The 27,973-nt window shown below is 42.3% G+C and overlaps 1 protein-coding gene and 2 non-coding genes across 3 annotated transcripts in view; all 3 read left to right on the plus strand.

Moving 5' to 3' along the window:
- Window positions 1-4,157: 4,157 nt before the first annotated feature.
- EIF3A (eukaryotic translation initiation factor 3 subunit A) overlaps window positions 4,158-27,973 on the plus strand; it is a 48,097-nt gene continuing 24,281 nt past the window's right edge. The window contains exons 1-12 of the mRNA XM_032176601.2: window positions 4,158-4,351; window positions 11,362-11,552; window positions 11,721-11,857; window positions 12,245-12,408; window positions 14,160-14,359; window positions 15,592-15,800; window positions 19,390-19,561; window positions 23,991-24,095; window positions 24,478-24,576; window positions 25,929-26,045; window positions 26,250-26,435; window positions 27,323-27,670. Coding sequence (XP_032032492.1) covers window positions 4,303-4,351; window positions 11,362-11,552; window positions 11,721-11,857; window positions 12,245-12,408; window positions 14,160-14,359; window positions 15,592-15,800; window positions 19,390-19,561; window positions 23,991-24,095; window positions 24,478-24,576; window positions 25,929-26,045; window positions 26,250-26,435; window positions 27,323-27,670 — 1,977 coding nt within the window. The 5' untranslated portion in view covers window positions 4,158-4,302. The remainder of the gene's footprint in view (window positions 4,352-11,361; window positions 11,553-11,720; window positions 11,858-12,244; window positions 12,409-14,159; window positions 14,360-15,591; window positions 15,801-19,389; window positions 19,562-23,990; window positions 24,096-24,477; window positions 24,577-25,928; window positions 26,046-26,249; window positions 26,436-27,322; window positions 27,671-27,973) is intronic.
- On the plus strand, window positions 24,208-24,336 carry LOC116466194 (small nucleolar RNA SNORA19). Its single transcript, XR_004247433.1, has one exon. It is a non-coding gene; the product is annotated as a small nucleolar RNA SNORA19 (small nucleolar RNA).
- On the plus strand, window positions 25,505-25,636 carry LOC116466193 (small nucleolar RNA SNORA19). Its single transcript, XR_004247432.1, has one exon. It is a non-coding gene; the product is annotated as a small nucleolar RNA SNORA19 (small nucleolar RNA).

The following is a 27,973-nucleotide window of genomic DNA, read 5'->3' on the forward strand; positions in this document are numbered from 1 at the left end:
GTGGTGCAATCTCGACTCACTGCAACCTCCGCCTCCCAGGTTCAAGCGATTCTCCTGCCTCAGCCTCCCAAGTGGCTGGGACTACAGGCACCTGCCACCACGCCTGGCTAACTTTTCTATTTTTTTAGTAGAGACAAGGTTTCACCATGTTGGCCAGGTCTTGAACTCCTGACCTCAGGTGATCCACCGCCGCGGCCTCTCAAAGCGTTAGGATTATAGGCGTGAGCCGCTGCGCCCTGCCTACTGTGCCTGGTACATGAAATGCACTTGATCATGGTTTGTTGAAGGAATGTATTACTGTGAACCTTAGTTAACTTACCTCTTTGAAATTTATTATGCTCACGGGGGTGGGGGAGGTGGGTACAAATACCTTCATTAGGCAAACTTGTAAATAAAACTAGAAATGTGAAAACACTTTGTAAATTGTAAAACATGCTACTTGTTTTAAAGCTGTATGATACTATGTTGCAAATATGTATAATGTAGTACCTCCGTTGTGCTCCTAACAATTGTCTTTCTGGGAATCATGTTTACTCCACTCAAGTCAGAAAAAAACCCTAAAACATCATATTAATGATCCAGTCATATGTAATACAAAAGTAATTTGATTAGTCAGAAAAAACCCTGAGCCTTATTACTTCCTCTTACCATTTCCCAAAGTGGTTTCTATCATCTTCAGGTTGCCTGTTTTCTACTAAGTAAGCATTAATCAACAACAAATAATTACCCTTTTCTCCTGTCCCAGATTAGATCCTATCTTGTTGCTCGTTGTGTATTCATTTATTTTCACCAGTGAATCATTAACTCCTGGAAAGCAGGCATCTTGATCTTTTTATCTTCAGCATCCAATGGCTGTTAGCTGGTACTGAATATTTGTTGGTAGATTTTTTTAAATTTATTTTTATTTTTTTGAGACAGCGTCTCGCTCTGTGGCCCAGGCTGGAGTGCAGTGGCTCCATCTCGGCTCACTACAACCTCCATCTCCTGGGTTTAAGCAATTCTCCTGCCTCAGCCTCCTGAGTAGCTGGGACTACAGGTGTGCACCACCATGCCCGGCTAGTTTTTTTTTTTTTTTTTGGTTTTTCATTTTTGCATTTTTAGTAGAGACAGGGTTTCACCAGGTTGACCAGGCTGGTCTTGAATTCCAGAACTCAGGCAATCCGCCTGCCTTGGCCTCCCAAAGTGCTGGGATTACAGGCGGGAGCCACTGTGCCTGGCCACGTTGGTTGAATTTAATAGGTAAATTTATCCTGGAAATTGATGTTACACCTTTATTCATTCCCAAAATGCTACTAGACTGTACATAATTTATTTAAATACACGTATATGATCATTTGTTATATTACTAAATGCTTTATATACTTTAAATAACTTGAAAGGCCAAAGGATCAATATGTAGGGATATTGGATTTCATTTTATCTCCCAAGTTTCTCTGTTTTTTTTTAGACAGTCTCGCTCTGTCGCCCAGGCTGCAGTGCAGTGGCGCGGTATCGGCTCACTGCAACCTCCACCTCTCGGGTTCAAGTGATTCTCCTGCCTCAGCCTCCCAAGTAGCTGGGACTACAGGGGCCTGCCACCACAACCGGCTAATTTTTGTATTTTTAGTAGAGACAGGGTTCACCATATTGGCCAGGCTGGTCTCAAACTCCTGACCTTGTGATCCGCCTGCCTCGGCCTCCCAAAGTGCTGGGGTTACAGGCGTGAGCCACTGCATCCTGTCTATCTCCCAAGTTTCTAGTGTTTGTGTTGTTGTAGGCATACCAAATAATGAGTAATAACGAATGAGGCCATTTTACTATTTTTTTTTTTTTGAGATGGAGTCTCGCTCTGTTGCCCAGGCTGGAGTGCAGTGGCACAATCTTGGCTCATGCAACCTCCACCTCCAGGGTTCAAGTGATTCTCCTGCCTTGGCCTCACAAGTGGCTGGGATTATGGGCATGTGCCACCATGCCCAGCTAATTTTTGTATTTTTAGTTTCACCATGTTGGCCAAGCTGGTCTCGAACTCCTGACCTCGTGATTTGCCCACCTCGGCTTCCCAAAGTGTTGGGATTACAGGCGTGAGCCATCATGCTGGCCCATTTTACTATTTTCTTTGAGAAATGATAACGTAAAGTTATGAATGTCAGCAAGCTTTTTTTCTGATTTTTTAGGTCAACTTTCCTTTATTTTGTTTGCATCTCTCTATGGGCTGCTAAATAGTTCTCTGTCTACATCTCGTAAAAGAAGTATGTGCTCATATGTTTCGCTCTTTAATTTTGACTTAATTATTATATACACAAACAAGTCTCTTGATCCTGTCCATAAAACAGTTCCTATAGCTTCTCAGTACTTGTTTTTATATCAACCCTGCCCGGCTCTTATTTTTTTGTTGAGTAAGCTCAGACACATAGAATGGTCTAAGCATTCTGGAGGACGAGCTCTCTGAAATTAATTTTAAAATAAACTTCTTTAGAATTTGTGATTTTCTGGGTCCATGTCTATATTTCCCAAATCTTCTTTCTTTATAGTGATCAATTTAGATAAATAGAAAAACCTCTCCTGTAGTAGAACAGTTCATGTTGAAAAAAAGAAAAATCTTTGCGGAGGCAGAAGTAATGAGGGGGAAATGCTTTTTGTGTGTATATCCTGTGGTTTTCTCTTTTTTTTTTTTTTTTTGAGACGGAGTCTCCCTCTGTCGCCCAGGCTGGAGTGCAGTGGCCGGATCTTAGCTCATTGCAACCTTTGCCTGCCGGGTTCAAGCGATTGTCCTGCCTCAGCCTTCTGAGTAGCCGGGATTACAGGCGCCCGGCTAATTTTTTTTTTTTGAGACGTAGTCTCGCCCTGTCACCCAGGCTGGAGCGCAGTGGCACAATCTAGGTTCACTGCAACCTCTGTCTCCCGGGTTCAAGCGATTCTCCTGCCTCAGCCTCTCAAGTAGCTGGGATTACAGGCGCTCGCCACCACGTCCAGCTAATTTTTTGTATCTTTAGTAGAGATGGGGGGGGTTTCACCATGTTGGTCAGGCTGGTCTTGAACTCCTGACCTCGTGATCTGCCCGCCTCGGCCTCCCAAAGCGCCGGGATTACAGGCGTGAGCCACCACGCCAGGCCTAATTTTTGTATTTTTAGTAGAGACGGGGTTTCGCCATGTTGGCCAAGCTGGTCTCGAACTCCTGACCTCAGGTGATCCACCCACCCCGGCCACCCAATGTGCTGGGATTACAGGCGCGAGCCACCATGCCCGGCCGATTTCCTCATTCATTAATTCACATATCTCGTCTATTAAATGTGTAATACATTGACAATAACCTATTTCACTGCTGCCTTCTAAATTTTCCTTCTGAGCTCACCTTTATTTCGTACCAAGGGCTTGAGAATTAGATTCGGTTCAAATGGTTTTCAAGTTCTAGGTAAAGTTCTTCGTCTGCGAACATTAAAATTGTTAAGCAACAATAAAAGGGACTCTCAGATTGATTTTTTTCACTAACACCAATTTTTCTTAATTTGTTTGTGACGTGCGCTGTATGTAAAAAGTGACGACACTCCTTTCCGTGTGTTTTCAAACACCAAGCAAGTCTGCTGCGCTCCAGGGAGTTTCGCCCTTTGCCAGGTCGCTCTGTTCCCACTCGCCCCCTCTGAGAGCCTCCATTTCTCAAGGCAATCCCTGTGACACAAACTTTTTGCTTTACCAAGATATAAAAGAACCTTGCTTGTTTATTTTAGGCGTCACTCTTCCCCATGCTTGTCCCTCACGGTTGAGCGGCGCTGACCTGATGACACCTGCTCACTGCGTTTTCGTTAAACTCAGCATTTTCAGGTAGCCAAGACAGGCGATTCTCCCGGCTGGATGGGACCTTACTGTAACTGCACGACTCCGCACAAGTCGCTTTGAAAATCAATCTGCAGACGTTTGCTTGTTCTCCAGACAGAAACTCTGACCCCACACTCACCCTTCCCACCCCAATTCTCGCTCGAAGATTGAAGAGCCTGGGAACTGTCTCCCTAACGCTAGCCAGAACAGGCCCAAGAGGGGAACTGGACCTTGCGCGCCTAGGACTCCGGCGCCGCCACGTCTGTCGGCGTGCGTGACGCCAGCGCGCTTGCGCGCACGGAGACCCGCCCCATACATCCGGGGCCTGGGCGGCAGCAGGGCCGCCGCGCGGAGGTCACGTGGCTCCTTCCTTTCCGTCTCTGGCCGGCTGGGCGCGGGCGACTGCTGGCGAGGCGCGTGGAACCTTACGCTGGTTCCCCTTCGTCTCCTCTCCCGGCCCGGGCCACTAGAGAGTTCGCTGACGCCGGGTGAGCTGAGCCTGCCGCCAAGATGCCGGCCTATTTTCAGAGGCCGGAAAATGCCCTCAAACGCGCCAACGGTGAGTAACTGATCGGGGCGCGCCGGGCTGGGACGGCCCGAGGCCTCCGAGGTCGAGAGCGCGGGCCTGCTTCCCACTGCTCCGCCGCCTGGTCCGCGCGGGGAGAGGAGACCAATGCGGCCTGCCCGCCGCTGTCCCAGCCGGTGGTTGGGCATGGGTTTCCTTCTCACTCTATCGACTAGGGTCTGGGAGGCGCGGAGCCCGGAACCGTCGCCCCAGCGGCCCTTCCTTCCCCCTGCCGCCTCCGGGTGGGTCGCGGGGACCGCAGCCTGGGAGACAGCCCCTACCCGGGTTGGAGCTCCCTCCTCGCTGCCTGCGTCCGCTGGCTCTCCAGGTCCCTGGGGCTTTGGTCTGCTTAGGGCCCGCGCCCCCGGCCGCCATCTGGGAGTGCCGGGGAGTAAGAAACATGGCTCCCTCCCGGGGACAATGCACGCGAAAGCCTCGGCTCCACCTCCTGCCCGGGCCGGGAGCCCTACGGACCCACCCCCGGCCCTCCCGCAGCCACCCCCGCTCTCCAAGCCGCGCTCAGTGCTTTGCTGGGTCAGGGTCCACTTATCCTTTACCCAGCTGCTTTATAGCCACTTAGGGGCCTCTGACCTATTTAACCTGATTCCTGTTTTTTTGTTTTGTTTTGTTTTGTTTTTGTTTTTTCCTTTTTCCTGGCATTGATTAGAAGCAGTCCGAAAGCCTGTTTCGAATCACTGGAAGTTGGAATAGTTAATGTAAAGGGACTTCAGGTCTCCTCTTAAAGATAACGAAACAGGCCTAGAGAGAGGTTTCCCCAAGGTCACTCCGGGAGTTGTTGAGCCAAGAGACTTAAAACCAACGTCTCTTGACATCCAGATCAGTCCTTTTTTCTCTTTTTTTCTGCCACAGTGCTGCTGTCTGCGATTTCTATTTCCATATGTGTACTTTAGCCATTGGCGCTTGAGGGAAAAACTTGTGTGCCCCGATCTCTCCAAGGCATTTATTACATTGGCGTTCTGGGGATGCACACGTTCTTGCTAGGCTCTGGGCTTAAGAAACTTTGTTTAGGGTTTTGTTTTTTTTTTCTTCCTCTAACTGGACAATTTTTCTAATCGTTAGGGCATGGATAGCTCTTATTTTCATCCTTCCTTCACCGAAATAGAAGTTTCGGGTTTTACCCATGTTGTAGATGCATATACCTTGTGAGTTACAGTTTTATGTTTGGAGAGCTTATTTTGTTAGCTTCTTTGAAAATTCATCTTGTGAAAACGGCAGTTTGAGTCAGCACATAAACTGATAATGTGGCAGGACCAGAGATATGTTGGTCATGTACTTTTTAAGGTAAAAGTAACACTTTGTCGGGGAGGGAACTGGTCTGTGGAATAGGATAATTCCACATTGTGTGGAATGGAATAATTGTTTTAAAAACCTATTCAAACTACAACATAGGTGTGATCACTAATTCATTCTAATGATAACCAGTGATCTAATGGTTAGAGCAGACAAGCGGTTTTAGGATGTTTATTAATACATCGGAAAGAAGAGATTGAAATGGAACTTTGTCACTATAAAGCAAACTGTAGCAAAGTTTATGACTTTTCGTCGTTTCGAAACTTAGAATTTGTAGTATACGAAATGATTTTCATGAAATTACTACTCTGCATGGCTGTTATTTTACAATCATTTGCATGCTTTGCCCAACGGGTATTTTTTTTCTCCCGTGCTAGTAGGCCAAAGCACTATAATGGTCTACACATTACATATTTGGTGTGTTCGGGCCTTGTTTCCTGTATGGCTTCTCTTTTTGGAATCTTCATAAGAACTTGATATAGAAAGGATATGTAATGTGCACCAAACATTTTTTTCCTGTTTCTAAATTGACACAGGCTTGATTCATGAAGGGCAGGTTAAGGAAAGGATCTGAAATTAAAGTAGGCAAGATGAGGGACACTGGGGGGGGAAACTTGAATTTTGTTTGTGTAGCTTTTTAAAAAAGACTGTGGGGACGCCTTGCTTGCAGCCCTTTGAAGCTGTTGCATGGGGATGCATGCGTTACCTTCAGAGTAGAAACTCATACCTTTGATCTTGAGGGATCCCTTCTCAAAGTGAGCAGTTGCTGGATGGTCCAGGGCACTGCTTCCAAAACATAAGTGAAGGATCAGAGGGCATTCCCCTAATTGGAAATAATCTCATTTTATCTAAATGTTTTATATGTAATATTTGTGATCCCAACAATATTTAGACCTAATCTATTGCATTATCTTAATGAAATGTAAATAAATTTAAGTAGAATAGTCGTTCAGGTCACCCTAAGCATATATATGAGCACTTTTTGGGGGAAAAATTATAGTAGTCATTCAGGAAGGTGAGAACTTGGACCAGCAGTTACAGGCAAGAATTTCATATCCTGTAATCATTTGGAGAAGGCCCCTTTTTCGTATTATATCGTTAGTAGTACCAAACTAACTGCTGCTGACCTTATTATAGTTCTACAACCAGTGCCTTTAAAAAATAAAGCTGTTATTTTTTTTATTTTTATTTTTTTTGAGACGGAGTCTTGCTCTGTTGCCCAGGCTGGAGTGCAGTGGCGCGATCTCGGCTCACTGCAAGCTCCGCCTCCCGGGTTCACGCCATTCTCCTGCCTCAGCCTCTCCGAGTAGCTGGGACTACAGGCGCCCACCACCACGCCCGGCTAATTTTTTGTATTTTTAGTAGAGACGGGGTTTCACCCTGTTAGCCAGGATGGTCTCGATCTCCTGACCTCGTGATCCGCCCGCCTCGGCCTCCCAAAGTGCTGGGATTACAGGCTTGAGCCACCGCGCCCGGCCATAAAGCTGTTATTAAGGCCACAAATTGAGTAACGTAGCATATCTATTTGGTCTGTTGCACAAATAAACTAGTAAACATCAAGGGCTGATGTAAACTTCTTTATACATTCAGTAATGAATTTGAAAGGTATGCTCCGAATGCTCACCCATCTAGTAAGGTTTATAATTCTAGATTTTAACTTTTATTTCTATAATATTAATCTGGAAATCAATATTTAAGTATTGAAATAGAACCTTTAGTTTATGATAGTTCTTTCCAGCCTCAAAAGCTTCCCCTGGCCACCATTAAATAATTCAGAGGAGGCTGGGCGTGGTGGCTTATGCCTGTAATCCCAGCACTTTGGGAGGCCGAGGCAGGTGGATCATGAGGTCAGGAGATCAAGACCATCCTCACTAACACGGTGAAACCGTCTCTACTAAAAATACAAAAAAATTAGCCTGACGTGGTGGCGGGCACCTATAGTCCCAGCTACTCAGGAAGCTGAGGCAGGAGAATGGCGTAAACCCAGGAGGCGGAGCTTGCAGTGAGCTGAGATTGCGCCACTGCACTCCAGTCTGGGTGACAGAGCGAGACTCCATCTCAAAAAAAAATAATAATAATTCAGAGGAACTGAATTCTTGTATATAAATTAGGACAAAGGCAGAAGACTCATTGTCATGGATTATGAAAAATCTGTTCTCATTCCAACTATTTATTTATTTATTTGAGACAGAATCTCGCTCTGTTGGCCAGGCTGGAGTGCAGGGCACTATTTCGGCTCACTGCAACCTCCGCCTCCCGGGCTCAAGCGATTCTCCTGCTTCAGGATTACAGGCGTGTCCCACCATGCCCAGCTAATTTTTAAATTTTTTTTCAGTAGAGACATGTTTCCCAGGCTGATCTTGAACCCTTGGCCTCAAGTGATCTGCTTGCCTCGGCCTCCCAAAGTGCTGGGATTACAGGCGTGAGCCACCGCACCTGGCTAAGGAATCAAGTTTTAATTGGCTGTTCAGGAAGTGAAAAATGGTTTCAGTTTCATCTCTAAACAAGCCCTTTTTAGATTAGGAGTTGGATACAATAGGTCATTTTAGTGCTGCTGCTGTGATTTTCTTAAAGTATAAATTCGATTAAACGCATTTACTCCCAAGTTTTTTGCTGATAAGAGACTGTTTTTGTTAGTTATGAAAAACGCCTAATGTACTGTTACATTTTCTTTTTTTTCTTTTTTTTTTTTTTTTGAGACAGAATCTCTCCCTCTATTGCCCAGGCTGGAGTGCAGTGATGCAACCTTGGCTTACTGCAACCTCTGCCTCCTGGGTTTAAGTGATTCTAAAGTCTCATCCTCCCGAGTATTTGGGATTACAGGCGTGCACCACCATGCCTGCCTAATTTTTGTGTTTGTAGTGGAGACAAGGTTTCACCATGTTGCCCAGGCTGATCTGGAACTCCTGACTGCAAGTGATGCCTTGGCCTCCCAGAGGGCTGGGATTACAGGTGTGAACCAAGGCACCTGGCTGTACTGTTACATTTTAGAAAATAAGCTTGCATGCACTATAGAAGACCAGGAGAAGACTGAAAGTTTTTTCCCTCCCACCCCCACCCCTGACAACAAGGAAAGGCTTATTTCAGTAAAGTATCTAGTTATATATTACATCTTTGTTTCATTTATTAAGTTTTCTTTTTGATAGTAAGATTGACTCAGTGAAAGATGGACTTTTTCATGCAGTGGTGAAGGGTTTTGTCATTATTTGCATGTGAAAAATGTGATTTCATATAAGGTATTGTGCAAAGATTTATTTCAGTATGTTTTGTGATTTATCCTGTTGCAAACTTTTTTTTTTTCTTGAAACTTGTTGCCCAGGCTGGAGTGCAGTGGCGCTATCTCGGCTCACTGCAACCTCCGCCTCCTGGATTCAAGTAATTGTCTTGCCTCAGCCTCCCAAGTAGCTAGGATTACGGTCGTGCATCACCATGGCCCAACTAATTTTTTGTATTTTTAGTAGAGACGAGGTTTCACCGTGTTAGCCAGGATGGTCTCGATCTCCTGACCTCGTGATCCGCCCGCCTCCCAAAGTGCTGGGATTACAGGCATGAGCTACTGTGCCTGGCCATTATCAGGTGGCTCTTAAAAGAAAAAGTATTGGCTGGGTGCGGTGGCTCACGCCTGTAACCCCAGCACTTGGGGAGGCCGAGGTGGGCAGATCACAAGGTCAGGAAATCGAGACCATCCTGGCTAACACGGTGAAACCCCGTCTCTACTAAAAATACAAAAAAAAAAAAAAAAAAAAAAAAAAAAAAAAAAAAATTAGCCAGACGTGGTGGCAAGCACCTGTAGTCCCAGCTACTCAGGAGGCTGAGGCAGGAGAATGGCGTGAACCCGGGAGGCGGAGGTTGCAGTGAGCTGAGATTGCGCCACTGCACTCCAGCCTGGGTGACAGAGCGAAACTGTCCAAAAAAAAAAAAAAAAAAAAAAGTCTTATTCCAAGGAAAATAAACGATATTTCTAAAAAGGAGATATATATATATGTATATATATATAGTGTTTTAAGCCCCCTTTTTTTTTTAGTGTAGTGTTTTAGTTCCCCCAAATTGTTTTTTAAATGTTCATTGGGAAGTTTGTGTGTGTGAAATTTGCAATTAATGCATGTTAAGATGAATTTAACCAGTTGACTTAGGTTAAATGACCTCTTTCTCCCCTAGTCTATTAAGTGTACAAAAGAAAATAAAAGATGAAGAAATATAAGATAAATTTTAACCTGAGTCAGAAATAATGTAATGGTAGAGGTACTGCTTTTGACTGTATTTCAAAACAAACAATATACATAAAACTTAAAATTGGAACTGGATTTTGAAATGTTACCACATAGAATGCCTTCGGGCTCAGGGGATAATAAATTCAAAAGAATATAAGTTGGCTGGGCATGGTGATTCACGCCTGTAATCCCAGCACTTTGGGAGGCCAAGGCGGGTGGATCATGAGGTCAGGAGTTTGAGACCAGCCTGGCCAAGATGGTGATACCCTGTCTCTACTAAACATACAAAAATTAGCTGGGCCCTGTGGCGGGTGCCTGTAATCCCAGCTACTCAGGAGGCTGAGGCAGAATTGGTTGTGGTGAGCTGAGATCACGCCAATGTACTCCAGCCTGGGCGACACAGCGAGACTCTGTCTCAAAAAAAAAAAAAAAAGAAAAAGAAAAAAATAATATAAGTTATTTTGCTTTGTATTCTATTTTTTTTTCCTTTTTTTTTTTTGAGTTGAGTTTCGTTCTTGTTGCCCAGGCTGGAGTGCAGTGGCGCCATCTCAGCTCACCGCAACCTCCGCCTCCCACGTTCATGCGATTCCCCTGCCTCAGCCTCCACAGGCATGCACCACTATGCCCTGCTAATTTTGTATTTTTAGTAGAGACTTGGTTTCTCCATTTTGGTTAGGCTGGTCTTGAACTCCCAACCTCAAGTGATTGCCCTCCTTGTCCTCCCAAAGTGTTGGGATTACAGGCATAAGCCACCGCTCCCGGCACCATTTTTCTATTTTTTTATTAAAAAAAAACAAACAAATAATTTTTTAAAGAAGTTTGAGATTTCCAGAGTGTTGCAGAGTGCATAGTTTCATTGACACGACACCCACTTTCTCCCATGTTGATTTTTATTTGTAACAACTAATGAACCAATACTGACACATTATTTATTTTATTTTATTTTTTTTGAGACATGGAATTTCGCTCTTGTCGCCCAGGCTGGAGTGCAATGGTGCGATCTCGGCTCACTGCAACCTCCGCCTCCTGGGGTCAAGTGATTCTCCTGCCTCAGCCTCCTCAGTAGCTGGGACTACAGGCACATACCACCACGCCCGGCTAATTTTTGTATTTTTGGTAGAGTTGGGTTTCACCGTATTGGCCAGGCTGGTCTCCAACTCTAGACCTCGAGTGATTGGCCCACCTTGGCCTCCCAAATTGCTGGGATTACAGGCATGAGCCACTGCACCCGGCCTGGAACTTTTAAATCACAGTGGAATACAGTGAAATTCAGTTTTACTTGTAGATCATATTTCAACACAATACAGGTCTTTCTATTGTTTTACTTTTGATAATTATGGCATACCTTTAGAAGTCAAAAATAAATGTAACTTGGTAAAAAGTTGGTAATGAGTTGGGGAATTGAAACAGCCATTTAAAAAGGTAAAGTTTAGACTGTTGTATAGTGTACATAACTAATGTTAATTTTTCTGAATTTTTCAGAATTTCTTGAGGTTGGCAAAAAGCAGCCTGCTCTGGATGTTCTTTATGATGTTATGAAAAGTAAAAAACATAGAACGTGGCAAAAGATACACGAACCAATTATGTTGAAATACTTGGAACTTTGCGTGGATCTTCGCAAGAGTCACTTGGCAAAGGAGGGATTATACCAGTATAAGAACATTTGTCAACAGGTACAAACAGAACTGGGTTGTATATTTTTAACAAGTGCTTTTAGTAATCTGCCGAAGAACTTACCTTTCGAAGTTAATATATTGTATTTCTCTTAAAATTTGCCTTTAAAACATCTTATGGTTCAATGGAAAAATAAGTTCTGAAGAGTTTTTGTATTTTTGGATTAGGTGAACATAAAATCTCTAGAGGATGTTGTTAGGGCATATTTGAAAATGGCAGAGGAAAAAACTGAAGCTGCTAAAGAAGAATCTCAGCAGATGGTCTTAGATATAGAGGATCTGGATAATATTCAAACTCCTGAGAGGTATGTGGGTTAGACCTCTAATAAATGCTTTGATAGTTAACTTAGTGTTTTCCTTTACATGGGTCTTCATTTCCTTTTGAAGTAGATGTTTATCAGAAAAAAATGCAAATCTTTGAAGTTTTAAATGCATAGTAACCAATTAATTTATGTAGGTAATACAAATTCATTGAAGTGGAAAATGACAGCCTTAAGATAGAAGGGCAAATACTAATTTAAATGAACATAATGCAGATTGGGAATTCAGGGAGTAGATAGTGACACCCTTGCAGTGTGTACAAATTGTGGGAAGAATTTGCACTGTTTTCTGATGAACATTGTTTTGGTTTTTAATCACATGGCAAAGTAGGAAACTGTCTAAAATTGTTTTCAACATTTTTTTCTTTGTAGTGTTCTCCTAAGTGCTGTAAGTGGTGAAGACACTCAGGATCGTACTGACAGATTACTTTTAACTCCATGGGTTAAATTCCTGTGGGAGTCTTACAGGCAGTGTTTGGACCTTCTTAGAAACAATTCTAGAGTAGAGCGCCTGTACCATGATATTGCCCAGCAAGGTAAGATGAGAAGATCAAATCTGAGTGAAGTGCTTTGAAATTGACTGAGGAGTAAATTTTCTGAAAAGTGCTTAAAATGAACTAGTTTTTATCCTTATTGAAATGTTGGCATTCACATGAGTATTAAATGACTGCGGCCGGATGTGGTGGCTCACACCTGTAATCCCAGCACTTTGGGAGGTCAAGGTGGATGGATCACTTGAGGTCAGGAGTTCAAGAGCGGCCTGGCCAACATGGTGAAACCCCTTCTCTACTAAAAATACAAAAAATTTAGCCGGTCGTGGTGGTGTACGCCTGTAATCCCAACTACTCAGGAGGCTGAGGTGGGAGGATCGCTTGAACCCGGGAGGCGGAGGTTGCAGTGAGCCAGGATGGCACTGCTGCACTCCAGCCTTGGTAACAGCAAGACTCCGTCTCAAAAAAAAAACAACAAAACCAAAGTGACTGAGTAAGGAGTTTGTTTTACTCTTTTTTTTTTTTTTTTTTTTTGAGATGGAGTCTTGCTCTGTCGCCCAGGCTGGAGTGGTGGAGTGGTGCAGTGGCGCGATCTCGGCTCACTGCAAGCTCCGCCTCCCGGGTTCACGCCATTCTCCTGCCTCAGCCTCTCCGAGTAGCTGGGACTACAGGCGCCCGCCACCACACCCGGCTAATTTTTTGTATTTTTAATAGAGACGGGGTTTCACCGTGGTCTCGATCTCCTGACCTCGTGATCCGCCCGCCTCGGCCTCCCAAAGTGCTAGGATTACAAGCGTGAGCCACCGCGCCCGGCCTGTTTTACTCTTTAAAGGAGTTTTGTGTGAGTTGTATTTTATTGATATCTGAAAGATCTTTTTTTTTCTTTTTACACAAACATCAGTAACAATGAAAGACATTTTAAAGTCATTTTGGAGTTCTCTGTATAACTGAAAAAGTAAAGTTTTCCATTTTTTTTAGTAAACTTGAGTTCTCTACTTTTTTTATTTTATTTTATTTTTATTTTTTAAAAAAGAGCTGGGACCTTGCATTGTTGCTCAGGCTGGTCTCAGACTTCTGGACTCAAGTGATCCTCTTGCTTCGGCCTCCGAAAGTGCTGGGATTACAGCTCTGCTCAGCCTGAATTTTCACTTTCATACAAGTAAATTTGGACTTTTTGATAGTTGTTGATATAAATATTAACTTGAAGTTAAACTGCATCTCTGTTTTAGGCCTGTTAAAATAGACATACTATTTTTAAGGGGAAAGGAAATCTAAAAAATAATCTAATACTGCATATGTGACAGTAAAAAAATTAAGGTGTCCATTTAAATGACAGAACAAGTAGTTCATCTGTAATCAGTTGAAATTAGGTTACTATAAGCCCTCAATTTGTATTATGTAGTTTTAATTAGTACAGAACCTTGTTTCTTACTGTGTAAGTTAGATATCAAAGTTCATTATATTTTAGACTAGATTTTTTTACTCTTAGGATTTAAAGTGGTGGGTCTTTGAAAGGTGACTCCTAGATCTAAATTCTGGTTTCCCACTTGTAAACTCTGCCAGCACCACATTTTAGTTCTAGGCAAGGACCGGTGATTATGTCTTTGGTTTTGTTAGGGTTCACTCAAAAAGGTAGTCTGGATGAAATAAGTTGATTCTCATTGCATCACAAAGACTAATGATGAGTTTGGTGAATCCTGTTAAAATAACTGATCTTAATGTGTGAAATAAAACCTATTCAAATATGTAAGTAGATAGTAGAAGGTACCTAATATATTTTACAATTATGCTTATAGCTTTCAAATTCTGCCTCCAATACACGCGTAAGGCTGAATTCCGTAAACTGTGTGACAATTTGAGAATGCACTTATCGCAGATTCAGCGCCACCATAACCAAAGTACGGCAATCAATCTTAATAATCCAGAGAGCCAGTCCATGCATTTGGAAACCAGACTTGTTCAGTTGGACAGTGCTATCAGCATGGAATTGTGGCAGGTATGTTGGAGCTATTAGCTTTTCTTTCTAGAAATAATAGTCTATGTTACTTTTCTCCCCCCTTAATGAAGAGCTTCATCTTGGTATGCATTGGTTAATTTCAATAAGGTAAGGAATTAAAGTTGCCTAGTAGACTGGGAAAAGTTCTGAACAAGAAATCTCTGAATATTTTGTTTCTAGTTGCCTTCTATGAATTCTGGACCAAACCATATAATCTCTTTCAGATCCAGTTTCTTGACATATAAAACAATACATTGCCAGTGCTGCTTGAAGTGTGGTTTCATGACTGGTGTCATTTGTAAACTGTCTGGTCTGTGGTGAAATAAGTATAGAGTAGAAAAGCATATGCAAAGTTTCTTAGTAGCAATTTTATTGTAAATTTTGTGTGTGTTTACTCTGACAAAAAGTGAGCTTTTTCTGTTTCATTTTTGTGGTAATTTTGTATTTTATATTCTTCGGTAAGAGGTTAGAAATTAAAAAAAAAACGAAATCCTTTACTACTGATTGTTGGAGAAGTGCTGCCGTAGATTATTCTAGATTTCTTAGTGGTGCTTTAGCTGCCTGTCTTGCATTGGAGATCTTGGTGGTGGTAGGAAGCTAGTCTTCTCCCTGGCCCTTTTCCTTTCTAAGAATCCTACAAAGACATTCCATATAATTTTGTAGTCATGTGACCTTGAAGTCTTTTATATATTTGACAGACAATATTTGATTGAAATTATAGAGGAAGAAACTAAAAATTCGGAGTGTTTGAGCCAAGTGAAAGTGTGATTTGATGTTTTGTTCTTGCCCATGTTTCCTTTTCTATAGGGACACCCATCTTAAAATACTACCAGTAGAAGATAAGTAAACATGCTCATTATAGAAAAAAATCCATAAGTTAAAAGAAGAGAAATATTCATCCATTATCTTATCACTCAGAAATAACCTGTTGTATATCCTTCTAGATTTTTTCTTTATATTGCCCCAAGGGATGGGATAATACGCAAATATTTTCTTGAGTCTGCTCTACTTTCCATTATTTCCTAAAGAACTTCAAAACGTTTAAGGAGTTAGTGTTTTTGTAATTATGGCAGTTTTCTAAAATAGATATTATACATGAGTAAAGAGAACCACACAAAGGTATTTTATTTGCTATTTTTATGTTTTCTGTGTTGTAGGTTTCATAGAAATTTGAATTAGATTTTTTTCATGTTATAGAAGGCAATGACTTTAATTTATACTCCTAATTTTAGGAAGCATTCAAAGCTGTGGAAGATATTCATGGGCTATTCTCCTTGTCTAAAAAACCACCTAAACCTCAGTTGATGGCAAATTACTATAACAAAGTCTCAACTGTGTTTTGGAAATCTGGAAATGCTCTTTTTCATGCATCTACACTCCATCGTCTTTACCATCTCTCTAGAGAAATGAGAAAGAATCTTACACAAGATGAGATGCAAAGGTAAGAGTGTTATACTTGGATAATGTTGAAATTCAGTAACAAATATTGTCTATTATATGACATGGTATATTCTAGGCCATGGTTTCTCAGCCTCTGCACTACTGACATTTTGGGTTGGATAATTCTTAGTTGTGGGGCTGTCCTGTGTACTGCAGGTTGTTTAGCAGCATCCCCAGCTTCTACCCGTTAGATGCCAGTAGCAACCACCCCCAGTTGTGACTATTACAGACGTCTTAAGACATTGCCCTTCTGAACAGTATTCTTCGACTTTAGTAGTTGGTCTTGAACTCCTCACCTCAGATGATACGTAACTCCACTAAAAGCCCAATTGAGAAATTTGAGTATTAGGAAAAACACATTTAACGGATGAGCTTTCTATCCACATACAGGTATTTAGAGTCTATTCTTAGAACAAATAGAAAATTAAGAAAAATACCTTTTTTTTTTTTTTTTTTTTTTTTTTGCAAGACAGAGTCTTGCTTTGTTGCCTTGTTGCCCAGGCTGGAGTGCAGTGGCACGATCTTGGCTCACTGCATCCTCTGCCTGCTGGGTACAAGCGATTCTCCTGACTCAGTTTCTGGAGTAGCTGGGATTACAGGTGTGCACCACCGTGCCTGGCTAATTTTTTGTATTTTTGGTAGAGATGGGGTTTCACGATGTTGGCCAGGCTGTCCTCGAACTCCTGTCCTCAGGTGATCCTCCTGGTTTGGCCTCCCAAAGTGCTGGGATTACAGGTGTGAGCCACCACGCCCGGCAGGGTAAATACTTCTATCAAGTCATTTTTTCCTGATTGCAAAATATTAAGTGTAGAATATTTGGGACGTGTATTCTCATATAAATACATATGAATGTAAAAGGAAGGGTCTATAACCCAACAACCTATAGACCATTTTTTCCCCTGTGCTCCACATGTTCAGAGAAACTTCTGTAGCAATAAACTATAGAAATGAGCCCCGAAGGCATAGTCTTCCATTTTATTATTTTTAACATTACGTATAACCTGTTTTCTGTCACTTAAAAAAAAATACATTTCTGGCTAGGCGCAGCAACTCATGCCTGTAATCCCAGCACTTTTGGGAGGCCAAGGTGGACGGATCGCTTAGGGTTAGGAGTTCAAGACCAACCAGCCTGGCCAACATGGCAAAACCCCATCTCTACTAAAAATACAAAAAACAGCTGGGTGTGGTGGCGCATGCCTGTAATCCCAGCTACTCCGGAAGGAGGCTGAGGCCGGAGAATGGCTTGAACCCGGGAGGCGTAGGTTGTGGTGAGCTGAGATTGTGCCACTGCACTCCAGCCTGGATGATAGTGCAAGACTCCATCTCAAAAAAAAAAAAAATGCTATTGGACTTAGGTAACACACATACCACCTGTTTTCTTGTATTGGTCGACCAATTATTTTGTTATCCAGTAGAATTACGTACAGCAAATTGTCTTTCTTATGTATAACTATTTTAGAGCAATTCATGGGACGAATTAAATGAGTCCCACTAGCATATTTTCTTCTTTCTCTCCTTTGTTCTCTATTTCTTTGCTTTCTGATATGGTCTTTCTTTCCTTTCTGATAGGGTCTTTCTTCCTTGCTAAGGATGGAGTGTAGTGGTGTGTTGTAGCTCACTGCATGCATCCTTGAACTCCTGGGCTCAGGCGATTCTTCCACCTCAGCCTTCTGAGTAGCAGAGACTACCAGCGAGCGCCACCACGTCCAGCTAATGTTTAATTTTTTTTGTGGAGACAGGGTCTGATATTGCCCAGGCTGGTCTCCAAGCTTCTAGTCTCAAGTGATCTACTGCCTCAGGCTCCCAATGTGTTGGGATTTATAGGCATGAGCCACTACGCCTGGCCACTAGTATATTTTCTTAGAAACTCTTGAGGATGGTGTCCATTATGGCATCCACTGTCACTTATGTAATTCACATCCTTTTTTTTTTTGAGATGGAATTTCGCTCTTGTTGCCCAAGCTGGAGTGCAATGGCGCGATCTCGGCTCACTGCAACCTCCACCTCCTGGGTTCAAGCGCTTCTCCTGCCTCAGCCTCCCGAGTAGCTGGGATTACATGCGTGCACCACCACGCCTGGCTAATTTTTTTTGTAATTTTTTTTTTTTTTTTTTTTGTATTTTTAGTAGAAACGGGGTTTCACCATGTTAGCCAGGCTGGTCTTGAACTCCTGACCTCAGGTGATCCACCCACCTCAGCCTCCCAAAGTGCTGGGATTACAGGCATAAGCCACTGCGCCTGACCCACATCTGTTTTAAGGAAAAACATGTTCTTCCAGACACATAGCTTGCCTTCAGAGAGTACTATAATAATAGCATTAGGCTGTCTAGCCCTTAGTACATTATTTGGTTTAATCTTTGCAATAGCCTTATGACTCAGAAAATTAAGTATCTTGCCTAAGGTCACAGTCTTGGAAATGGTGAAGGGGAGATGCTAGCCCTTCGGCTCCAGGGCTCACAGTCTTTGGGGTCCTCCCATGCTCTGAATGCAGCCTGACTTCTTGTCTTTCAGGGATGTGAAAATTTAGCTTCTGGTTCTTGTCTCCCCGTCTCCCTCACTACCATAATACTGTTCACTTGTGATTCTTCTAATTTTTTTCTCCCTTATTGCCACTTATTTCCTTAGGTTTTTTTTTTTTTTTTTTTTTTTTTTTTGAGACAGTCTCAACTCTGCCGCCCAGGCTGGAGTCCAGTGGCGTAATCTCGGCTCACTGCACCCTCCGCCTCCTGGGTTCAACTGATTCTCCTGTCTCAGCCTCCTGAGTAGCTGGGATTACAGGTGCCTATCACCATGTCTGGCTAATTTTTGTATTTTTAGTAGAGATGGGGTTTCACCATGTTGTCCAGGCTGGTCTAGAACTCCTGACCTCAGGTGATCCATCTGCTTTGGCCTCCCAAAGTGTTGGGATTACAGGCGTGAGCCACTGTGCCCAGCCATTTCCTTAGTTTTTAAACCTGCCTTAATTTTGTAAGGAACTCTGGGGTATATGAATATGCCTTTTCTGTCATTTAATCACAATCTTTTTCTTTCTTTTTTTTTTTTTTTGAGATGGAGTATGGCTCTGTCGCCCAGGCTGGAGTGCAGTGGTGCGATCTTGGCTCACTGCAAGCTCCGCCTCCCAGGTTCACGCCATTCTCCTGCCTCAGCCTCTTGAATAGCTGGGATTACAGGCGCCAGCCACCACGCCCGGCTAATTTTTTTGTATTTTTAGTAGAGATGGGGTTTCCCCGTGTTAGCCAGGATGGTCCCGATCTCCTGACCTCGTGTTCCGCCCCCCTTAGCCTCTCAAAGTTCTGGGATTACAGGCGTGAGCCACCGCTCCCGGCCAATCACAATCTTCTTCTGAAGCTAGAAAACACTGACAGTACTGAGTGGATAGATGAAGTCCTGATTCTCCAAGTATTCGTTTAAACACAGTCCATTTCTCTTACTCCCATGCTTTGATGGAATAATATTTATGAGTATTGTGCACCATGGTGGTGTACACGTTCTGTTACTAGCACGCCTTACCGTAAGATTAAAGAGAAGTGCTTTTCTGCTTGTCAAGTATCATTTACAAACCTAACAGATTTAAAACTTTGTTCTCCATAGAATGTCTACTAGAGTCCTTTTAGCCACTCTTTCCATCCCTATTACTCCTGAGCGTACGGATATTGCTCGACTTCTGGATATGGATGGCATTATAGTTGAAAAACAGCGTCGCCTTGCAACACTACTAGGTCTTCAAGCCCCACCGACACGAATTGGCCTTATTAATGATATGGTTAGTATTAATTTGAGGATTTTTGTAGCTTTGGGCAGAAAACTTTGTGGTCAGGTTTAATAACTCATGATTAAATACTAGGAATTCTGATTCAGTGCCAAGGGTTCTGATGTATGGACAGGGAAGCACTGGTGTGTCAGTCACTGTTCACTTGAGGCAGTTCCGTGCCAGTGGGTGAGCAGGGGTTAAATTGGTGGGAGTTTTGATGTAGCAGGACTTGGGTTGGCTCTGGGGAATACCGTGGGCCAGTCAGTAAGAGAAAAAGTGATGATGGGCAAGAAGAGTCATGGCTTATTTCATGGGGGCTCTAGGAAAACTAATTAAGCTGTGTGTGGGAAATATGAAGAGGCTAGGTGTGTTAGTATGTTCTCGCACTGTTATAAATACCCAAGGCCGGGTGTGGTGGTTCATGCCTGTAATCCCAGCACTTTGGGAGGCTGAGGTGGGTGGATCACCTGAGGTCAGGAATTCAAGACCAGCCTGGCAAACATGGCGAAAGCCGGTCTCTCCTAAAAATAACAAAAAATTAGCTGGGCGTAGTGGCGCACACCTGTAGTCCCAGCTACGCAGGAGGCTGAGTCAGGAGAATCGCTGGAACCCGGGAGGCGGAGGTTGCAGTGAGCTGAGATCGTGCTGCTGCACTCCAGCCTGGGCGACAGAGTGAGACTCCTTCTCAAACGAACGAACAAACAAAAAGGAAATACCTGAGACTGGGTAATTTATAAAGAAAAGAGGTTTAATTGGCTCAGGGTTCCACAGGCTGTGTAGGAAGTATAGTGGCTTCTGCATCTGGGGAGACCTCAGGAAAATTACCGTCATGGTGGAAGGGGAACGGGAAGCAGGTATGGCTTATACGGCTGGAGCAGGAGGAAGACAGAGGGGGAGGGTACCACATACTTAAACAACACCAGATCTTGGGAGAACTCTTTTATCATGAGGATGGGCCTAGGGGGATGGTGCTAAATCATTAGAAACTGCCCCCATGATTTAGTCACCTCCCACCAGGCCACACTCCAACATTGGAGATTACAGTTGAACACGAGATTTGGGTGGGTACACAGATCCAAACCGTATCACTAGGGGAGAAGGTAAGGTAGACTTACCTTCAGTGTCTGATGTTCAATGTCTGAAGAACTAAAATATTTTCAACTTTTTTCTCTTTTAAACTTTCATTTTATGTTATTAAATAGTATGGACTTAATTAGGGTTATTCAGTGAAATTGTATGTGAAATACTTTTTAAAATGCAGATTTCTAGGTTTTACCCAGCAGATATAATACAAAAGTTTTAGAGTGTGGAGCCTAAGACGTGTTGTTGTTGTTGTTGTTGTTGTTGTTTTTTTTTTTTTGAGATGGAGTCTTGCTCTGTTGCCCAGGCTGGAGTGCAGTGGCGTGATCTCGGCTCACTGCAAGCTCCGCCTCCCGGGTTCACGCCATTCTCCTGCCTCAACCTCTCCAAGTAGCTGGGACTACAGGCGCCCACCACCACGCCTGGCTAATTTTTTGTATTTTTAGTAGAGACGGGGTTTCACCGTGTTAGCCAGGATGGTCTCGATCTCCTGACCTCGTGATCCGCCCGCCTCGGCCTCCCAAAGTGCTGGGATTACAGGCTTGAGCCACCGCGCCTGGCTGTTGTTGTTGTTTTTTGAGACAGGGTCTAGCTCTGTTGCTCAGGCTGGAGTGCAGTGGTGCGATTTCAGTTCTCTGTAATTACCACCTCCCAGGTTCAAGTGATTCTCCTACCTCAGCCTCCCAAGTAGCTGGAATTACAGGCGCGCACCACTACAGTGGTTTTTTGTATTTTTAGTGGAGATGGGATTTTGCCACGTTGGCTAGGCTGGTCGCGAACTCCTGGCCTCAAGTGATCCATCCCCCTTCGCTTCCCTAAGTGCTGGGATTACAGGTGTGCCACCGCGCCAGCCAGATTTGGGTATCTCTTTAGTGTTTCACATTGATGGAATCTTCCATTTAGTGGAAATTTGTTGAGTGCCTGTTATGTGCCTAGCAAGTGAAACTGAAAGCAGAAGTTGTATTCTAGGGGAGCTGAGATTCTAGGGATTCTCATCATAACAGTCTGACTTGGTTATTAGAATCGCCTCCAGTAGATTACTTTGGGATAAGAGAAAGAGGGATAAGTACTAGAGAAGAGTATTAAGGAAAAATCGCCTTGGCTGTATGTTTACCAAAAACGGAGTTTAAATCATTAACAGTCCCTAATTCATGAATAGAGCAATAATCAAAAAGATAATGGCAGGCTCTCTTAGGTATTTTTAAAATGTATTCTAAGGAAACACATATTCACTCTGATAAAAGCTAGATAAAAGGCCTAAATTTTCTGCAGTAGTCAATTTAAGTAAGAACAAATAACTTCTAGATAGTGGCATTTTTCTTTTGTGACATAGTAATGCAGATTCGCTTTGTAGTTAACTTTTGCAAAGAGTTCCTGCAGAGCAGCTTTTTTTCTACTTTGTATTCCTCCATGTTTTTCTCTGCTGCCACTGCCCAGAGAGTTCAACTTTCTGTTTATGGGACCGATGTAGGACTCAGTGTAATAAAGCAACAGCAGTGTCTTGAGAAAGAGGTTTCATTAGCAAATAAAACATTTGCTAATAAAAAATTTGCTTCTAATTTTTAAAGCTGAAGAAATGTGCCACACTGGAAGGATAATCCATGTCACCTTGCTGTTAAAGGTGATGTCGGCCAGGCACGGTGGCTCACGTCTAATCCTAGCACTTTGGGAGGCCAAGGCGGGTGGATCACTTCAGGTCAGGAGTTCGAAATGAGCTTGGCCATCGTGGTGAAACCCCATCTCTACTAAAAATACAAAAAAAAAAAAAAAAAAAAAAGTTAGCTGGGCATGGTGATGCATGCGTGTAATCCTAGCTACTCGGGAGGCTGAGGCAGGAGAATCGCTTGAACCCGGGAGGCATAGGTTGCAGTGAGCTGAGATCGTGCCACTGCACTCTAGCCTGGGTGACAGAGCGAGACTCCATCTCAAAAAAAAAAGGTGATCTCTTAGACTTAGATTTAATATACTGCAATATGTTGTCTCAGAAGCGAAAGACATTTACAATTGGCTGGAAGTAGAATTTGAGCCACTAAAACTCTGTGAGCAAGTCATTCGGTGATCACTTGCCAATGATGGGTAGCATTGGACCAACAGCTAGGGCATCTAGATTAGGGTCCTCATTGTGCCCATAGAGTGTAGAGTTTTAGAAGGATACCAATTAGTGTCAAGTGAATGGATTAGCTGACTGCCAAGAGGCATTTATCAACTTCTTGAGTTGACCATATATCCAAGGTCAATACCTGAGCGTTAGGCTTCCATAACCAGATTTATGAAGCAGTGATTCCATTATCTCAGGAAAAGACTCAGACATTCCTAAGAGTGACTTTTAAATCAGCAAACCAATCGTGTATTTTAGTGAGAAATATAATTTAGTAGATTATGGCAGCCTTTCACATTTCCATATTCGGAAGCGGAGCTACATGAAGAATCTAAAATAACTTGATAGGAATGAAATTAGAGCTGGGAATTTTTTTTTTTTCTCTTAAAGGCAGATTCCGAGTTAGGGAATTTTATTTGTATGCATATACCACACCTTATTGCAGTAAAGATATATGGATGCTTATAAGGGGGAAGTGTTAGAATGTTGTAGGATGTCAGCCTGGTACCCATTTTAGAGTTAACCTTAGACCTGAATGCTCGCATGTGTGGGTGCCCTCCTTGCTTGGGGATGCGATCTGCCAATATTTGCCTCAGTTTTGTCACGCACTCTCTATGGGTACACACTTCTGTGCTTTGCTCTGTCCAAGCAGTTATTCTGCCCTTGGGTTAACAGTTCTTAAAAAATGACGTATTCCATGGCAAAATTGAAATCCATATAAATGGGGTGATATGTGAAATTCTTTTCTCACAGTTATGTTTGTGAGATTTATTCTTGTGTTCTATGTAGCTGTTCTTTTTTGAGCATTTATGTTTATTTTATGAACACACCACTATCCTATTGATGAGTATGTGAATTCTCCCCAGTTTGGGGCTATTAGTAGTGCTGCCATGATAATTTTTGTGTGACAATTTATATAAAAGTAAAACTGGTATTTTCCTTGTTATTGGTAATAAAATATTCTATTGGCCACAGTAGTTGTCTTTGTGAATATTTAATTGGTTGTAGTTGTGTTTTTTAGAGTTTCATTTCCTTTTTACATACTTGCGGGGCTTTTCACGATAGGTTAGTGTGCATAGTGTGGGGCAAGAGACCCAGCATAGTTGTACTTTGGATTCATTTTTGGTAAATTTAGAGGAGGTTGAGGCTTGATGATTTTTTAAATCATTTTCCAGATTTCCAATGCTATCATTTATACTAAGTTCAGAATTTTAGTTGGAAAATTTCCTTTGGCAGTTACATCTTTTGTTTTGCTTACTGTAGGTCAGATTTAATGTACTACAATATGTTGTCCCAGAAGTGAAAGACCTTTACAATTGGCTTGAAGTGGAATTTAACCCATTAAAACTCTGTGAGCGAGTCACAAAGGTAAGCCTTTGTATTTAAGTTCTGGTTGTTACCACAGAGTTGGCCTTATTGCAGTTTTGAGTTGTATTCATATTTGTTAAGAGGGAAGTTTTGTCCTATATGTTGGAATTCAGTGCACATTTCATTGTCTTTTTTCTTTATTTCAAGAGAAAAGATATATCTGATGTGCTAAACAAACCTTTGAAGGTTAATTAGCAGCATGACTAATTTAGCCATTGCTGCCAGTCACCTTCAAACAAGTATCAGTAGCTTCATGATACATTTTGTATTTCTTTGCATTGGATGATGTTTTTGTATATTAAAAAAACTGATAGAGTTTTAGATGTTTTAGTATCTCTTATGTAGAAAGTGTGATTCTCTTTCAATTTAATGGATTTTATAGGTTCTAAATTGGGTTAGGGAACAACCTGAAAAGGAACCGGAATTGCAGCAGTATGTGCCACAACTGCAAAACAACACTATCCTCCGCCTTCTGCAGCAGGTAAAAATAAAAAAATAAAAAAAGCTTTGTGATTGTATGTGCTTATCATGAAACTAAAAACTGGAAAAATCTAGAACTGTCTAGGCAGTGAGAACTTCCCCAAGTTCTGCCCCTGCCAAAAATTAGTCTATTTATTAATTTGAAAATCAGAATTATTATATTTACATATTTTGTAACGGACCCTTTTTTTTTTGGCGGAACACTATCTTTGGGCATTTTTCCTTGTTAGTAATGTAGGGCTACCTTACTCCATTTAAGGTACCGTGGTGTGTGTATTCAGACTCTTTTGATGAAAACCTGTATTCCTAGATTTTTTTTTTTCCTGTTAGAAATCTTGTAGCATGGAGCATCTTTTGTACATTTATCTTTTTTTTTTTTTTTTTTTTTTGAGACGGAGTCTCGCTCTTTCACCCAGGCCGGAGTGCAGTGGCGCGATCTCGGCTCACTGCAGGCTCCGCCCCCCGGGGTTCACGCCATTCTCCTGCCTCAGCCTCCCGCGTAGCTGGGACTACAGGCGCCTGCCACCTCACCCGGCTAATTTTTTTTTGTATTTTTAGTAGAGACGGGGTTTCACCGTGTTAGCCAGGATGGTCTCAATCTCCTGACCTCGTGATCCGCCCGCCTCGGCCTCCCAAAGTGCTGGGATTACAGGCGTGAGCAACCGCGCCCGGCCTCGTACATGTATCTTTGCATACTTCTATTACTTTCTGTGGCATAAGAAGTGGAATTAGTCATAGGGTTTATGGATTTAAAGCTTTAATAGCTATTCAGAAGCCTAGATTGATAGACCCTCCCACCATGAGTGAATGAGACAGCCTTTTCATATATTTTAGTCCAGTGGCTTAAGTAAGTAAGTGCTCCCATTTTGTTTTCCATTTGTTTCATTTGGGAAGGAGGGCGTTTTATTATATTTTTCATCTCAGTATTTGTGCACATTTCATTGACCTGCTTTCTTTTGTTTATGTGAGTAGTGTTATTTCTTCTGTGCTATACAAATAATTGAAGGCTAATTAGCAGTATAACTATAAATAGTAATGCTGCCAGTCTCCTTCAGACAAAAATTCTATAAGAAGTGTTTAAGTATATTTGGTAAGTAGCAGGTTTTTAGGCTTTTTTGTTTTACGACAACTAGGATTTGAAAAGATGATAGGTTTGAGGAATAGTATGATAATGGTTCTCAAAGCATGGAGTTTAGAGTTGATAGTCTGGGATTAGCATTCTGGCTTTAACAATGTACTGCTAACATAAATTCTCTGGCATAATTTCTACTTCCCATGACTGTCATGAGATTGCACATAAAAGGTGCTGAATAAATAGTGGCTAGTGTTATTAACCCTTTGTTTTCTATGCAGGTGTCACAGATTTATCAGAGCATTGAGTTTTCTCGTTTGACTTCTCTGGTTCCTTTTGTTGATGCTTTCCAGCTGGAACGGGCCATAGTAGATGCAGCCAGGCATTGCGACTTGCAGGTAGGTATGTGCTGTAAGGAGACAGGAGAAGGCCCTTGAGGACTAGAAAGACACATATCTTCTGTCTCTCAGCTTTTGGTACAGTGATACCATTTTAAAGTTTACTGAGTGAACTTTTCCAGCTTTTGTATATGACATTCTTCTGTTACTTTTTGACTTCATGCTTACTTATGGATTTAACCATTGAGAATTTAATTTTCAAAGGTTCGTATTGATCACACTTCTCGGACCCTGAGTTTTGGATCTGATTTGAATTATGCTACTCGAGAAGATGCTCCGATTGGTCCTCATTTGCAAAGCATGCCTTCAGAGCAGATAAGAAACCAGCTGACAGCCATGTCCTCAGTACTTGCAAAAGCACTTGAAGTCATTAAACCAGCTCATATACTGGTATGCATCTTCCCAGGGAAATAAATCCCAGAAGTTTTGAGGGACTCTTACTCTATGTCTTTCACAAAAAGGTTTAAGACAATATCTGAGAGAAGGGATTTATATTTCCTATAGAATTGTACTTGGTAGTTTTGTTATTTGATCAAATACACAAATCATTGAGCTTTCTTCCATCGAACAAAATACTGCTCTGTGTAGGTAATGTAATAGGGTGGATTATGTTACAGAAACAACAGAGTAGACATAAGATTCCTCAAATAGTGAAATACAGTGACTGGATTTTTCCCTCCTGCTTATTTCTTTTTTTTTCTTTTTTGAGATGGAGTCTCACTCTCACCCAGGCTGGAGTGCAGTGACGCCATCTCGGCTCATTGCAGTCTCTTCTCCTGGGTTCAAGCAATTCTTGTGCCTCAGCCTCCTGTGTAGTTAGGACTACAGGCACGTACCACGTGCCCAGCTAATGTTTTGTATTTTTAGTAGAGATGGGGTTTCACCACGTTGGCCATGCTGGTCTCAAACTCTGGCCTCAAGTGATCCACCCGCCTTGGCCTCCCAAAAGTGCTGGGATTACACACGTGAGCCACTGCCTGTAACAAGTTATTTCTTGTTTGTGAGCTCTGTTAATGAACACCTAAGGTAGGTTAGGTGCAGAGAAAAGTTGTCTTAGCTAGGAGAGCTTCTTTAGCTGCGTCATTGCTATTAAAAGACTGAATAGGAGCAACACCATAGCATTTAATACCGAAAACAACTTGGATAGTGTCATCTTCCATTATCAAACGCAGATACATAGAAAGGCGGTGCATCAGGATTATTTTGTAATTTCTTTGATGCCTAATACCAGACAATGTTAATTTTGGTCATTTAAAAAAATTCATTTGTTTTTGAAGCAAGAGAAAGAAGAACAGCATCAGTTGGCTGTTACTGCATACCTTAAAAATTCACGAAAAGAGCACCAGCGGATCCTGGCTCGCCGCCAGACAATTGAGGAAAGAAAAGAGCGCCTTGAGAGTCTGAATATTCAGCGTGAGAAAGAAGAATTGGAACAGAGGGAAGCTGAACTCCAGAAAGTACGGAAGGCTGAGGAAGAGAGGCTGCGCCAGGAAGCAAAGGAAAGAGAGAAGGAGCGTATCTTACAAGAACATGAACAAATCAAAAAGAAAACTGTCCGAGAGCGTTTGGAGCAGATCAAGAAAACAGAACTGGGTGCCAAAGCATTCAAAGATATTGATATTGAAGTATGTAGCATCTTAGTCATTAAAAAATTAGTTTTATCCAGGTATTTTGTACTCTTAGAACCATAGTCCTTTACCATTTGTTGGCTTACTGGGTTATTTCATGCCTTTTGGTACAGCTGGTCCAGACTAAATCTGTGAGTAAGCCTATGTTTATTGCTATGTGAAGTTTTGTGTTTTTTATTTTTTTTGAGACGGAGTCTTATTCTTGTTGCCCAGGCTGGAGTGCAGTGATGTGATCTCAGCTTACTGTAACCTCCGCCTCCCGGGTTCAAGTGATTCTCCTGCCTCAGCCTCCCAAGTAGC

The sequence above is a fragment of the Hylobates moloch genome, unplaced genomic scaffold (assembly GCF_009828535.3).
Source record: "Hylobates moloch isolate HMO894 unplaced genomic scaffold, HMol_V3 SCAFFOLD_3, whole genome shotgun sequence".
Lineage (NCBI taxonomy): Eukaryota > Metazoa > Chordata > Mammalia > Primates > Hylobatidae > Hylobates > Hylobates moloch.